The 15,629-nt window shown below is 36.6% G+C and overlaps 1 protein-coding gene across 2 annotated transcripts in view; it reads left to right on the top strand.

The window, feature by feature from the left end:
• Nucleotides 1-5,964: 5,964 nt before the first annotated feature.
• The window catches only part of LOC127617973 (sodium/potassium/calcium exchanger 3-like), a 125,609-nt gene continuing 115,944 nt past the window's right edge, over nt 5,965-15,629 (top strand). For both annotated transcript variants that reach the window (XR_007967388.1, XM_052090172.1), the window contains exon 1: nt 5,965-6,359. Coding sequence is in view for 1 of the 2 variants with exons in the window: in XM_052090172.1 (XP_051946132.1) it covers nt 6,185-6,359 (175 nt within the window). In the remaining variant the exon portion in view is untranslated. The remainder of the gene's footprint in view (nt 6,360-15,629) is intronic.

Here is a 15,629-nt window from a genome sequence, read left to right as displayed (position 1 = left end):
TACTTGTGCTGAACATAGAATATTCCTTTAAAAAAAAAAAAAAAGTTTGCACTGCTTTGACTGCCCTGTAACATATACATGATATATGGATATATGTTTTACTGTACAGTGCAAACGAAAAAACAATTGATGGATTTCAAACACCACTGAAGTCACGGGAGAGGTTAAATTTACACACATAAATAACTTGATAACAATAATTACATATCTACAGAAACCAATTTGATTTCTGACACTTATTTGTCATGTTGAGTAGCGTTAGTAGTGTGTTAACGTCCGTCCTTTTGTATAATGTGAATTTTCTGTATGGAGGTGCCTGTCAGTTGAATTTTATCAAAAAAATGTAGCATGCCTGTAAAAAGAATATACTTATTATTTAATTATGTATTTATTCATTTATGTATTTATTTAGTCAGTTAAATCCTAATTCTACTGTGAACTATAGAAATATCTTTTTAAATTATCTAGATTACTGTTTTAAGTCAGTCAGACATTTCTCTCAACTGTTGACTAGCGGAGTAAGAAAATGAATAAGACAGCTGTTAAACGCCACAGGTAAAGTTCTGTGGCACCAATGTAAGCTACTTTACCTGTTACATTGTTATTAAAAATGCTTGCCTTTTTCAATGTGTTACAACAGTATATTTTTTTATATTTCTAGATTCTTCAAAAATTCAGCAATTTTTGCTATTTGTCACAATCCAAAAAAGTGCTTATTCATACTAATCACATGTAACTAAAAAAAGAGGGTCACAGAAAATTGGTAAGAGAGACAGAAAGAATTATGACTGTGTTTAAGTATTGAAGAGAGATCTGAAATTTGGTCCTTTCGCCTGATCAAGTACCACATTCAAAATTCACTTACCACCACTCACAAAAGTACATCACCACAGTCTGCACCAGCACCACTTATGCATTAAAGCATTGTACAATTATCTACTCTCTGCTGTGAAGGGCCATGGTCTCCTGTAAGATTGACTGTTTATAGAATATAAAACGGGGTTGCACTCACTGTTGTTGGGAGTCAGTTGATGATGGTGAACATCTTTAAAGATGGTACAATACGATCACAAACAACTGAGTGGAGTTGGTTTAACCACGTACACAGAGTATCGTGTGTGTGTGTGTGTGTGTGTGTGTGGATACAGAGGCATAGAGACACTAAACATCTACTCTGATATTTCTCCTCCTTTTGGCCTCAGTACACCAGGCCTATTACTTTGTTCTTTTGTGACACTCCATTTCACACAATATTAAAATGTTCTCTTCCAATTTAACTGTCATTTTCTTGTTTCTTCCTCTGCATTCTTCCATCCTCTTCTAGGCAAATTATGGCAAGGTGGAAAGGTGCTTCATAAAAGGAATAATTCACCCAAATATTTGAATATATATTTGCTCTCTCTCATGCTGTTTCAAACTCACATGACTTTCTTTGTTCTGTGGAATGCAAAAGGAGTTGTTAGGCAGAATGTTAGGGACTGAAAGATATTGTTAATTGAAAGAGTATCGTCATAATTTATTTATATTTTTCATGGTGTTTCATGGGTTTGGCACAGAGGGTAAATAAAAGATTACATAAATTTCATTTTTTTTTTTTTTTTCATTCTAGCTGTAACATATTAAGAGTTGTATATGTAGAGATGTAACTTGAAACTATTCATATATGTGAGTTGTTAGTGTCAGGTTATCAAGAACAGATTACCTGAAACATATCTTGCTGAGTCACTCATGTCATTATGGAAATCCAGGCATATTCCACAATAAACAATGTGATATTTACATAGCAATTCTGCCTGCTGTATTCAAACCTTTAAATTCATATAAAAGAATCAACAGTGGTGATCAAAGGCATTGAAAAAAAGTTTTTATTGGTAAACAATTACTACACAAATGGATATAGAACATCAAAACACAAACTGGGGGAGGGGTAGAAACAGGTGTAGCAGATCACAAGCCATTGATGAAAGGTTTAGATCAGGGGTCGGCAACCTTTTTGACATGGAGTGGCATTTTTTATTTTCCTGGTCAATGGCTGTGCCAAACAAACCGTTATTTTTTTTTTAAACATTCGCATGTATGTGACAGAGGATCTTGAGAATGTGCTTTTTACATTTTGTCATACATTTTTCAAAATCAAGTAGAGGGGTAATCACTAGCACACAAGCAACAGCGAGAAAGGAGCAGGTTATTTTATTTATATAAAAGGAAGGATTACATCAAGATGTAGATTGGAATATAGGTGCAGAATTTATATAAATAAAATAGTCTTCTCTTGTAGTTGATGGCGTGCCAGTGATTATCCCTCCGCATGCCAATGCTGGCATGCATGCCATAGGTTGCCGACCGCTGGTTTTGAGGAAGGGGGTGTTAGAAAAGGACCAATATCACATGGGCTGGGTAAACAGTGGATAAAGAGCTTACTACCCTGTAAAAATGTTGGTAAAACTAACAAAACCATATTGCCACACTAATCTGACTTTACAGATGCAAATAGATTTACCTCTTTACCATTGCAAATAGATTGTAAAGGCCCAAAATCCAACTACACCCACTAACTCATCATTTGGCCCATTCCATTGGACAATCTGAGACACTCTTAAGGCTGCTGCAGACAGAGATTACACCCAATCTGTCAGTTTGAGCATACTACCCTACAGTCAAGCTTAATCTAATGGATCCAATAGATCACTTCCTTTCATAAAAGTGCATTGTTGATTTAGCAATGGCATTAAGCAGGTAAGCCATTGCTGACACAGTGCTAGCTAGAACTGCGCTCAGTTTTTAAGGAAAGAGATGCAAAACACTAAGCTACTCTTCCGCTGTAGTGTTTTACATTTATATGGAAGTGTGAAAAAGAAAGAAAAAAAAGATTTAGGATAGAAAAGAATCCAAGTTTTCCAAATATACTGTAATCCATTTGCATAAGCCATCACAGCAAATCACAGGTTTCTGCTCTTTGAATCCATTTAAAGTTTATCAAATTGTGAACGCTGTTCAATTTGCCATTTTGACTTATTTCACATATTAGGCTTTATATGGCTAAGCTTTATTCTTTGTATGAAAGGGTTGTCAAACAAAAAAGGTTAATTGTACTATACATTGCTTTAACTGTATGTTTGCCTTACATTACAAAGAAATATTAATATTTTTACTTTGTGTGGTTCAAAATTAATGATTAAACTAGATATGTAAAGTTTGTCGAGAAAAACTATAATGTTGGTCTTACAAAATATTTTCTGAAAGTTTAAAATAGTTATAAATGCTTTAAGTTAGACATTTTTACAGGTTTTACAGAAAGAAAGAAAGAAAACTGAAGTTTGAAATCACAAACGGACTCTTAACTCATTTTAACATTCTGCCAACTGTTCTTGTTAAATTCATCAATATTTAATGTTTGATGAAGTTAAAATATTTCAGAATTATAATGACCCCTGTAAATATATGCATATTTATTTTTTATATAATAAACGAGAGACAAGTAAAACTAAACTATTTGTGGTACCACAATTATTACTATGCCACAAATGTTTCACAGTCACCATTGTTCCAAGGACTCTTATTATGAAATTGTTTTTGTCTCGTCCCCAAACTACATTTCCCAGGATTCACTGCCCTCATCACAGCCACCTGTTCCCTCATCAGCACCTTGTACATAAATACCCTCTAGATTTATTCCATCATTGTCAGTTCTTGTTTGTTGTTGCATAGTTTATGTTACCTCAAATGACTGTCTTGTTTTGTAACAACAACAACAACAACAACAACAACAGCAACTTGCTATATTTATGCTGCTAAGGCGGAAATGCATCATCGCAGTCAGTGAAAAAGGTCTAGTGTCTTATAAGGTATTTTAGAAGAAACATCTGAGAAAAGTTTACACATCAATGAAACATAAATGAGATCTCCAAAAAATCTCCTGAGCTATGAAAGAAAATCCTCTGAGTAATAAAATTGTCATCTGGGTATAAACAGTATAAAGGTTTAATATACTGCATCTCACAATATTAATTTATAGTTATGTAATTATGTTTTATATTGTTATATAATATGCATAAATTCACTTCAAGCACATTTACAATCAGCACTAGTGCTCCCCAGGGATGTGTGCTCTCCCCACTACTCTTCTCCCTGTATACAAATGACTGCATTGACAAGGACCCCCCTGTCAAGCTCCTGAAGTTTGCAGATGACACTACTGTCATCTGCCTCATCCAAGATGACGATGAATTTGTATACAGAAGGGAGGTTCAACGGCTGGCTCACTTGTGTAGTCAAAACAACCTGGAGCTGAACATGCTCAATACAGTGGAGATGATTGTGGACACCCCAACATTGACCCCCCTCACCATTCTAAACAGCACTGTGGCAGCAGTGAAGTCATTCAGGTTCCTGCCAGGGCTGGACTGGGAAGAGAAATCGGCCTGGGATTTTACATAGCAACTGGCCCAAACGTTGTTGGGGGTGGGTATATCTGCATATCACGGTGCCATTTTGTAGTCCATTCTGCATAACGCGACGGCTCATTTTAGCTTATCACAGCCCATTCGACCCATTTCGCGGCCGATCCACCGGCCCTCTCGGTTCTCCCGATAGCCAGTCCACCCCTGATCGGCCCCAAAGTGCGTTGGCCCACCGGAAAAATGCCTGGTAAGCCAGATTACCAGTTCAGCCCTTCCTGGGCACTGCCATCTCACAGGACCTTAAGTGGGAGGCCCACATTGACTCTATTATGAAAAAGGCCCAGCAGAGGTTGTACTTCCTTCACCATTTGAGGAAGTTCAACCTGCCACAGGTGCTGCAGATACAGTTCTACTCAGCAGTCATTGAGTCTGTTATCTGCACTTCTATAACTGTCTGCTTTGGTGCAGCTACAAAATCAGACATCAGAAGACAACCAAGGATAGTTCAGACTGCTGAGAGGATTATTGGTTGCCCCCTGCCCTCCCTTCAAGAACTGTACATTTCCAGAGTGAGGAAAGATGCTGTAAAAATCACTCTCGACCCCACTCACCCAATCCACTACCTTTTTAAACTGTTGCCTTATGGCAGGCACTACACAGCTCTGAGCAGAAGAACTGTAATGCGCAGGAACAGTTTTTTCCCTCTGGCAATCCATCTCATGAACAGTTAAACTGCCCCATTGAGCAATAATTATGTGCGATACGCAGCTTAGTCTATTTATATTTATCCAACATACCATACCTCGTCTGCCATAACATTCACTTCTGTATAACAGATTTGTTTATTGTACACAAACACACACGTATATATATATATATATTAGTCCTATTGTGTATTTCCATATAGATTTAATTTTATTTTATATTCACTTTTATTTGTATTATTATCTCTGTCTTGTTGCTGTATTGTTTGTGCACTGGAAGCTTCTGTCACCAAGACAAATTCCTTGTATGTGTAAGCATGCTTGGCAATAAAGCTCATTCTGATTCTGATAAATTCTTTGAAATGTAATTTCAAGAATCCCAGTTTCACAGTAAGCCACTGGCAGCACCTGTTGTGTACAGTACATTTAGTGCATAAGTGTAGTGCGTGTAATAAAAGTCAGCTAATCATCCAGCAGCATACTACCAATAGAGGGTGACGATGAGCACAGGGTTTTGTTTGCTATAATTCAGACTGTAGCTCCTCCTTTTAAACCCACCGACAAACGCCCCTCATTCCATCCCACCTCTCTCTCTCTCTCTCTCTCTCTCTCTCTCTCTCTCTCTCTCTGCATGAACTTCACGCGCAAGGTAGTTCACCATAGAACAGCTGCGTTTCATCACGCTGTACGTTGTGTTCCAGTCTCTCTCTCTCTCTCTCTCTCTCTCTCTCTCTGCGTTCACTTCCTTACTTTCACTCCTCCCTCTGTCCCTCCCTCCCTCCATCTCTCTCTCTCTCTCTCTCTCTCTCTCTCTCTCTCTCTCTCTCTCTCTCTCTGCTCTACATCCTCAATCTCTCAGCAGCAGTTTGTGTCCTGAGAGAACTGGCACCAAACTGCTGCATCCATGGGGCGCGTACATCATCTTTATTTCTCCACATTACAATTTGAAGTCATATAGGGGGAAATATTCACATTAACGCAAGAAACACACGTTCAGTGCTCAAAACTCTTCCAGCCCGCCTCAGGAGCAGTATATCGTTTTATATTTGCAAAACATATCTATATCGTCGAGCTGTGGTGATGGATGAGGATGCCTGTGTTCACGTGTGGAGTCGACCGCTGCAAGTGATGCTCCAGCAGAAGAAGATCAAAGCACGGAGAAAAAAGCGCAAGGAGTTGTTCGGAGGACAGATGTGCTTCATGGCTCTGCTGTTACTCGTAGTGTCCGGCTTGTCCAATTTGGCCGAAAATTCCGGTGAGTTTCAGTACAGGATATGCAGAAATGTGTTTTTATTAAGGTGGAGGGGTAATGGAAAGTTTCAATCGTACTAGATCTCTTAACAGTTTTAGATAACCATTCTCACATTCTTACTATGACTGTTTCAGGTAAACATATAGTACACCCTTTGAACTGGTCCAGTGGAGAAGGACATTGTATAAATTAAAAGATACTTGAGGCTCCATTTGGGGTTCCTCAGCTGGCACATCTGTGGAACCCTCTGGAGATCCTTCAGATACTTTTTAAAGGGGCCTTAAGTATCCTATTTACATACTCAAGGAACTTCAAGCTCCAGAGGCTTCTGTCAGTGTGGAAGCTAAGGAACCCCAAATAGACCCTTGAGCCTATCTTTTTTTTACATTGCGTACTCACACTTATAACTGTTTTATACTTAACTGTGTCAGAGAATCATACTGAGACTTTTAACAGTTTTAAAGAAGAATGATACTCACAATCTAACTGTTTTAATGGGAAAAAAATCACAGCACACTCACACTCATAACTGTTCTAGTTGAGAGCCAAACTCACACTGTCAACTGCTTCACTGTGGCATGAAATGCAGTTGTGCCTGGAGTGCAAGTTTCATTGTGCTGTTTCATTTAATTTTCATCATAACCACAATCATGTTATTGTTGCTCGTGATGTTGATAGAGACAGTGGAGTGGTCTGAACATCTGTGTTTAATTATAGGCTGATCTGTCGCAGGGCAGTTTTTCCCAACAATGTTGTTAAATATACATGTTCAGATCTATAATATAGGCTAGACTTGCAGTATCAGTGTTTTTAAACAGCTGAGGATGTGTCCACCATAAAAACTCAGTGTGTTAATAAAGTTTAAATGATTGTTATCTGGAAACCCCTGACAGATTTTGCCAGACCTAAGGCTAGCCTGTCAATCATAATATTGGTCACTAAATTGTTCATAAATAAAAACTCTAGTGTGGCTTTCACTATCCAAGATGTGAAAAGAAATATTAACAGTGTCTGTACTTCTTACAAGCATGTTAAACATACTGTCACTTGTTAACGGTCATGCCTCCTTTCTGACGTTGTAGTAAAGCATGAATGTGTATTTGCTCTCCATATCAGAGCTTTCTTATCAGCTGGTGCGTAGATTCATCCACCGCATGAACCATGATAGCACGCAATCTAAATCTGTCCATATATTGAACACTCTAGCTGGTCATACATATCTGTGCAGCACAGCATAAAAATATTTACTCTTCATAATAATCTTACTGTTATATGCATCCCTTTAAAAGCCATTAAGTGTGTAAGCATCTGTTGTTCCTGTGCTCAAGAACCCTGACATCATCCAAAACAAAACACGTTCCCGTTTAATACATTGCATGCTCACTTAAGGACACTGCATTTAAAGATAATCTTGTTGTGTAACGTAATTTTGACAACTATGTACATTAAAATAAATGCAGTTGGATGAAATGGATAAAGCGTTTTCATTTACATTGGCAGGGTGTGTTATAAAATATGGGAAGTTGCTCTTTGCAAATGCCATGAGCGAAAGGGATGGGGGGAGGTGGAGAAAGTGAAGAGGTGGATGTGGGAAGCAAGCACAGGGGATGATGAAGGGACGGAGAGCTCTGCAGAGCGGTCAGCTAGGCAGCTCAGACGCTGATGTGAAGTGACTGCTCTGTCGGTTGCTGACTGGCTTTGACAGACATGCTGTTTGCATCTGGGCCTGCCAGCTTTCTCACAGAAGGCCAGCAGCCTGGCCCCAGAGTTTCTTTACTGTTTTTCTGAGGTTATTTGCTTTTGAACTCTTTGTTCTTTATTTATTTAATATACTTTTCTTTTTTTACATTATTTCCATGCCCTTTCTTTTCAACATTTATCCCATCCCCCACTGCTCTCTCTCCCTCTTGCTCTGTGTTTTACTCTCCTTAGCTCTCTTTGACGTCAATTAATGTTCCCTTGTGAGCCCAGATGCTCCATGTACCTCCTGTTCACACATGGCATACATGCTCTCATGCGGAAGATGGACAGAGAAAAAAAAGAGTAACAGAAAAATTTGGAATGTTTTAGATCTTCCCATACTCCCTACGAGGATTGTTTTGGACAATAGTGGAGAGTTGTCCGATCTGGTTTGGCTCAAATTTTGCAAAGCACGTTTTTATAACAGGTTTAGGAAATGCACAACCCAGGATAAACCTTAAGCTCTGTAGTAGTCCTCAGCGGCAGCCTCAATCTCTTACTGTTGTGTAATGTTTGTGAGCCCCTGTAATTTACTGTATGCTGTTTTCAGGGACATAAATTACAATCATTGTAACTAGAAAAGGAAAGTTTGTTTGTTTGTTTGCTTGACAACATTGGTTACGAAAATTTCAAATTGTCCCTTTTTTCAAAATCAAAAATCAAGGTTACAGTGAGGCAATTACAATGGAAGTGAATAGTGCCAATTTTTTAAAGACAGAAATGTGAAGTTCATAATTTTATAAAAAAAAACTTAAAAGATTTTTCTGTTAAAACTTGTGCGTTATTTGAGCTGTAAAGTTTAAATGAAGATCGTCATTCTGTGACGTTTGCAGAAGGAGGCAGACGAGGAGTGAGGATCTACATGCGGGTTTTATTAATCAACAGTGGAAACAAGACAAACAGGAACAAATGAAACATCCACGGTGGGAAAACTGAAATCAAAACATGAAAACATCAGGGGTACATGGACAGGATGAACACGGCAAGACAGGCACGAAATCTACTTCACAACATGAGCAAACAACGATCAACAGAGACCAAATAAACACATGGGCTTAAGTACACAAACACAATAATGACTAAACGAGACACAGGTGAGAACAATGATGAGTGCAGGCAGTGAGGGAGGCCGGGAATTGTGGGAATTGTAGTGCATGACAAATTAACAAGTGAAACACGGGGCAGACAACAGGGGATCGTGACACATACATGCAGTTGTTTTTGGGTTTACATTTGTATTATGTCATCATAGCAACAAAGTTGTAAAATTGAATATATCCTTACACAGCAAAGGTTAGTGAGTGATTTTATCACACTAAAATCATGTTAACATGCATATTGTTTAAGTTTTGTAGCTATACTTTTGAAATCGTGAGTATTTTAATGTTTACGGACTGGCCCCAATCACTTCCATTGTAAGTGCCTCACTGTAACCCAGATATTTGCTTTATTTAAAGATAAGTAGGGATACGTAAAAATGTATTTTGAGGTAATCAAAATAATGCCACAAATGCTATCGATTGAACTTGACTTGTATTGAACCCGGAATATTCCTTTATGAAAAGATACAGCAACCTGAGTCAGAACCTTCTGAAGGTCTGTACCGAGTTTGTTAGACATAGTTTAAAAGCTCTAAGAAGAGTTTCATTTTAAATTTGTGGTCATGGGTTAGGTATCTTGGATAAATCTTAACCCAAGTTTTGTACAATAACTTGAAATCTCTGCAATTGTGCTCCCATGTTTTGTGATGTAATTAGTACTCTGTTGCAGTTGTCACTTGCCACCTTCTTGTTTAAGGGGATTTTGTATTACGGCTTAAATTGTCAGTCTTTGAAAAGTTGCCATCTTTCACATGACATGTTCTTAACATTAATTCATATCACAGAATCTTCAATCTTTCTTGGCACCTGTGAACAACTAACAGAGCTGTGGACAAGACAACACCTGAAAAGGGTCTGATTCTCAGCAGATTGAATGAATTATGTTTACAGCATTACAGTATATTGTCACTGACTTGGTAATATGGATAATAGGGCTGGGCGATACATCGAATATCCATGATATAATGGACATCATTTTGCTGACGATATAACGTTCCACAATATCGTAAATATTGCAATGATTTTAATGAGCCTTTTATTTGGCCATTAATTGAAAAATGTTTTAGTAAAAATATATGAAGGTAAATAAGATTTTTATTGAGCTTCCATATATGTAGTATAAACATCCAAATTAATGAAAATTATAAAATTTTACTCTCCCTTGTGTTAATTTAGTGAAAAACTGTGAAGCATGCATTCATCATTTTTAAATAGATTTTATTTAATGCCTTTGAAATATTAATTCTATGTGGCTACAGTGGCTGCAAAAACACAATAATCGAGATATAATGTACTGTGTATAGAATATCGTCAATTTGCTGAAAAATATAGAGATATCGTTTCTGAAGCATATCACCAAGCCCTAATGGCTAATTAATACATTAATAATTTTTTCACCTGTGTGCACATATTCCTATTCAACCTGTCATCTTAATAATTTAACAAGTTGCCTTTATGGTAATATTAATAAACCTGAAACAAATATTTGAGAACTATTGATGTACTGTATAGAACTGACTGCCACCTCTCATTCTCACAGTGTAGCACTGGATTAAAACTACCTCCAAAATAAAGCGCGAATGAGCATGTCTCCATTTTATAGGTAACCTGACTTGCTTATTAGATTTTTGCATGGCTTTTTAAAGTAGATATACTTATGTTGTTCTTGTTGTTTTAGACTCTCTCTCTCTCTCTCTCTCTCTCTCTCTCTCACTCGCTCCTGATCACCTTGTTTATCACCCACAATGGCCCACTCCTTACCTAGTCTCTATTTGGAGCAGAGCATTCATTATTTTAGCTAGTTTTACACCACACTGGGCCACCAGTCTGACAGCACGCTGGTCCCAGATGGATGACTTGAGATGGATCAGTGCTGTAATGGTAATTCTATACTGTGCAGACAAATAGAGCGTTTGGAGTATGTGTGAAATGCCAGAGGGCTAACAATGTTCAGGTTACAGATTTGTGACCATAGAAGCCCTTGTGGATGTTATTAGGTGTCACTGTAACAAAGTTTTCAATTAAGTAAATTAAGGTTGGGTGGTATGACTAAAATCTCATATTACAGTTTGAGTAATTTTATATCACGGTAATTTATTTTTGCTGGTAATTTATCTCATTTGATTATGTACTCTTTCTATTTTGAACTTAAAGGACACAAAGCATAACATTATTTATTACACAGCTCTCTGGAATACTTGATTCTGATTGGTCAATGGCATCATGTAGCGGTCTGATATTTCTGAGTAACAACCACACATCCACATATCAGACCACTCATCCAGGTGTTGCAGGCATCTTTACTACTTCTTGAATCACTGTGTGATCTCTACAAGTAAAATAATAAAAAACAAATCAACTTAAATCAATATTTCATGTGCATTTATTTATTTATTTGGCATGCAGTCTGGTATTAAGATGCATAATGAGAAATCAGATGGTCATTAATTACAAACTAAATACCAACAGAACTCCAACACAAACCAGAGGTGGATTTTGGATGTTTACCGATTTCTTTCTTGTCATATAATTACATAATTTCAATGCAAAACAATATGTTATGTCCATATGTTTATTTATTTGATTAGTAGCCGTGTTACAGCGGGATAATGTGCAGTCAGTCATTTTTTTATAGCAAAATAAACACCTTCAGGGTGATACAAGACCCTTCCACTTCACCTCAGGGTCCATATCACCCTGTCTGGGTTTATTTTGCAAAAACTACAAGCTGACTTTGCATTATCCCTTACGTAACCAGGCTGTATGTAACTTGAGTTAAAAACAAGAAACAGATAAACAGTTAAAACAGATAGTTCAGGCTCTAAATTCTGATATGGTGCAACTCTTTTAAAGCCATTGTTAAATGGCCAATATTTGTAATAGGATTTCCACATCAATTAAATTCTATTAGGAAGATCCCCAAACCATTTTTTGAGACAGAGTATGAGTTATACTTACTTTTCGGTACTCACCGATACGATACAATTTTTAAAATAATTTTTTTTTTATGTTGCTGTTTTAAATACAATACTCTGAGACTGATGATTTGAAGACATTGTGTTTATTAAGTTTCAGCAACAGTTACTCAAAAGACATAAACATTTTTTTATTTTTAGCTATCAAAAATGATCAAAAATCACAAACTAATTTCACAGAATTAAAATTATATACAAATAATCACAAAAATAATCACTATTAACATAACCAAGCTAACTTCATCGGTTTCAGCAACTAAAAAGACATTATCAAATAATTCATCAGTCATTTTTATATTCATTCATTATTATAAACATTTCTGCATGTTAACATGTAAAATCAGTTTTATTTAATTGTTTTTATTATTTATTTATTTTATTTTTCAAAAAGTTTTTTTACAAATTCTGTTTTATGTTTTATTTTTCTGAATTTTCTTATTCAACAGTTTAATTTTTATCATCAAAGGGGTATCTAAATAAATTAATTCATTAAGATTTAATCTTAATGACAATAGAACAACTAATTTTCAACATAACATTGCATTATCTTGACATATTACATAGATCCTTACAGCATAATCCAAACACAGCAATTGTTTTTGTCAAATAAAGTGCCGTACAACTATCAAATATTGCTATTTTCATTTGTGCGCTATATCCCTAAACGATGTTGCTTTGTATTTTTTGCTTTCTTCTTCATTGCTCTTACATGTAAATAGCACAAAGCTGTCCTGTCCAATAATAACCTGTATATCTACTGATATATAACATTATAGTAAAATCTCTACTGGTCAATACATTTTTACCTTCACACAGTACACAGTGACATACTGCACAGCCCTAAAGTCAATCATCAGAAGTTTACAAAATGGTAAATTAACAGCTAAACTAGCTGTTAATTCAACAGCCCTTTTTTGTCAGTGTTCTGGCTAGGAATATGTTGCAATGGTCATTGTGATATCCACTGCCATGGACTGAATATTTTCTGTCAGCTGAAAAAAATATAATGACTCTGTAGTTTTGCTTTCACGTGAGATGATGAACGGGACCAGTGATGCTGTTGTCTAGAGCACCACCCCCACCTTAAACACCAAACCAGCCTCCCTCTACATGCCTTTGACAGCTAATCATTCACAATTCTGTTTGAACATATCTCTATACATTAAAGCATAGTCTCATTGCTAGATATACTGTACACAGCACAGGCTGTCGTTACAGCACAATTTCTGAGATGTGTTCACAGTGAATAAAAATCATCCAGTCATTTGATCAAGTGTGAAGAGCACACAATGGCTCATCTTTTAGAACATCACAGTTGGCAATTATCTCCTCATTCACGCACTGATTACAAAAATTATATTCTACACAGTCTAAATGTATAGCAGGAGAGACCATATGCTCAGAAATGGCCCTAATGGGGGTATGCAAACAACATTCTGAGATTTACCATTCTTTTAATTTCATCCCAGTCTAAAATCACATTCAAACTGAGTTCATGTATATTTCACTGGCAAACAATATTTTATTGTGCCTTCTAGTGTAGAAACACCAAAATGATTGTGTTATATTAAATAACTCTTTCTTATTATAGTTCTTGTGCAGTTAAAAAAATGCATCTACTCATGTATATGCAAAAATACATGATGTAAGTATCTTTTTTCACCAGCCCACCACACTGCTGAGTGCTAACACTAGCTAAGTGATAGCTAGTAAAGTGTATACCTCACTGTTTTACCAGAGTCAATCATCCACAATATTTCCCATATTCACTTGTAACTTTCACTCGCATTTGCTCGGACCCTTGATCTCTACTTTTTCATTGCTGCATGCTTTTTTTTTAACTGAAAGAGCTCAATTTTGCTGACAGTGTCAAATGTGACATAAAAAAGCACCTTAAGCTGACCACGCAATTGCGCAGATACATCCTCGCAATCCTCAAATTTGTCAGGCAATGCCGTTCCTGCAATGATGCACAATTCCTGACACAGTATGGGCAGATATTCGTATTCTTAATATTATTATTATTTTTCAGGAGAGTATACTCACTCTCCCTATCGCTTCTTGATACCAGGTAAATAATCAACACTATTACTTAGAGGTCTTCTGTTTATCTAAGGACCAGTCAAGTAAACAATAAAGGCCCTACCGTTGGCCTATGTATTACTTATGCGATCCTGGCCATTAGAATGGTGATGTGACATTGTTAGTGACTAGGGTAGGCTATTTACAAACAATTTACTGAGAGATCTTACGTAAAAGGTGCTTGTAACAGATGTTCGTTTTTAGATCAAAAGCAGAAAGTGGGACACGGTGATTAAAACTCAGAAATGTCACTTTTTATTAACAGAAGATAAACACGTTAGCTTAAAGCACAATGGTAAAGCTTCAATTTAAACACTCAAGCTTTGAAACACGGCAGCAGCCAATACACAAACAGCTTCTCAGCTGGGCTTTCTCTCCCCGTTTGGTGGACTGGTCCATTTTCATCTCCCCTGACTCTCACTGTGAACATGGAAACGGTACTTCATCACAATTCATTTCTGGAAGATGTCCTTATGTCACATATTCCCTGTTGTCTTTTGTTTTTGTGCTTTTATGTTGAAGTTCTTGTTTAGTTCCTGTCTCCTGTTTGGTTTTTGTAGTTTCATTTTATGATTGGTTTTCCCCTGATTGTCTCTCATTCCCTGATTGTTTCCCCAGGTGTTCCTTGTTTTCCCTTGTGTATTTAAGCCCTTGTTTTCCCCAGTTAATTTGTTAGTTCTTGCATGTTTGGTTATGCTCTTTGCTGGGTTCCCTGTGTTTTGATTTATTCTTTGACGAGGCAGACGAGAAATGAGGATCTATACGCAGCTTTATTAAAGAAAACACGAAAGCACAGAATAAATCAAAACATGCAAGAACTAACAAATTAACTGGGGAAAACAAGGGCATAAATACACAAGGGAAAACAAGGAACACCTGGGGAAACATTATATTACTTATAGTTGTCTCTGCATAATAAGTTGGGATAGAATAATGCATTTTAACACTGAAAATGTTACATACTTCAGCTTTAAGATTTGGCAAAAGAATAACAAAATATATCTCAATAACCTTAACTAACAATTGATCAACTTTACTTGGAAAATAAAAACATAATGATAATTTTAGCATATCAGTAATGTTGTTTAAAAATTGAACGAAAATTAAGAGGAACTTTTAGATCTGCTTAAGCCCTTATAAAATGTAGAATATTTTACATAAGAATACATGTACAAATGTCTATTCTTCCACTTTCTCTGTTATCCTCCCATTCAATGAGAGAAAATTGTGCATTTGTACACAGGAGCCAGATGTTTGTGCAGATGACCATTGGTAAACGGATAACAAATTATTTGATGATATTCGGGATTGTGAATGTTGACACACATTTAAAGAGCAAAAACACAGTCAAGATATATGCGTGTATGCAGGTTCAG

The sequence above is a fragment of the Xyrauchen texanus genome, chromosome 24, assembly GCF_025860055.1.
Source record: "Xyrauchen texanus isolate HMW12.3.18 chromosome 24, RBS_HiC_50CHRs, whole genome shotgun sequence".
NCBI lineage: Eukaryota > Metazoa > Chordata > Actinopteri > Cypriniformes > Catostomidae > Xyrauchen > Xyrauchen texanus.
Note: the sequence above shows the minus strand (reverse complement) of the source record. Positions and strands in the feature narration are given on the sequence as shown.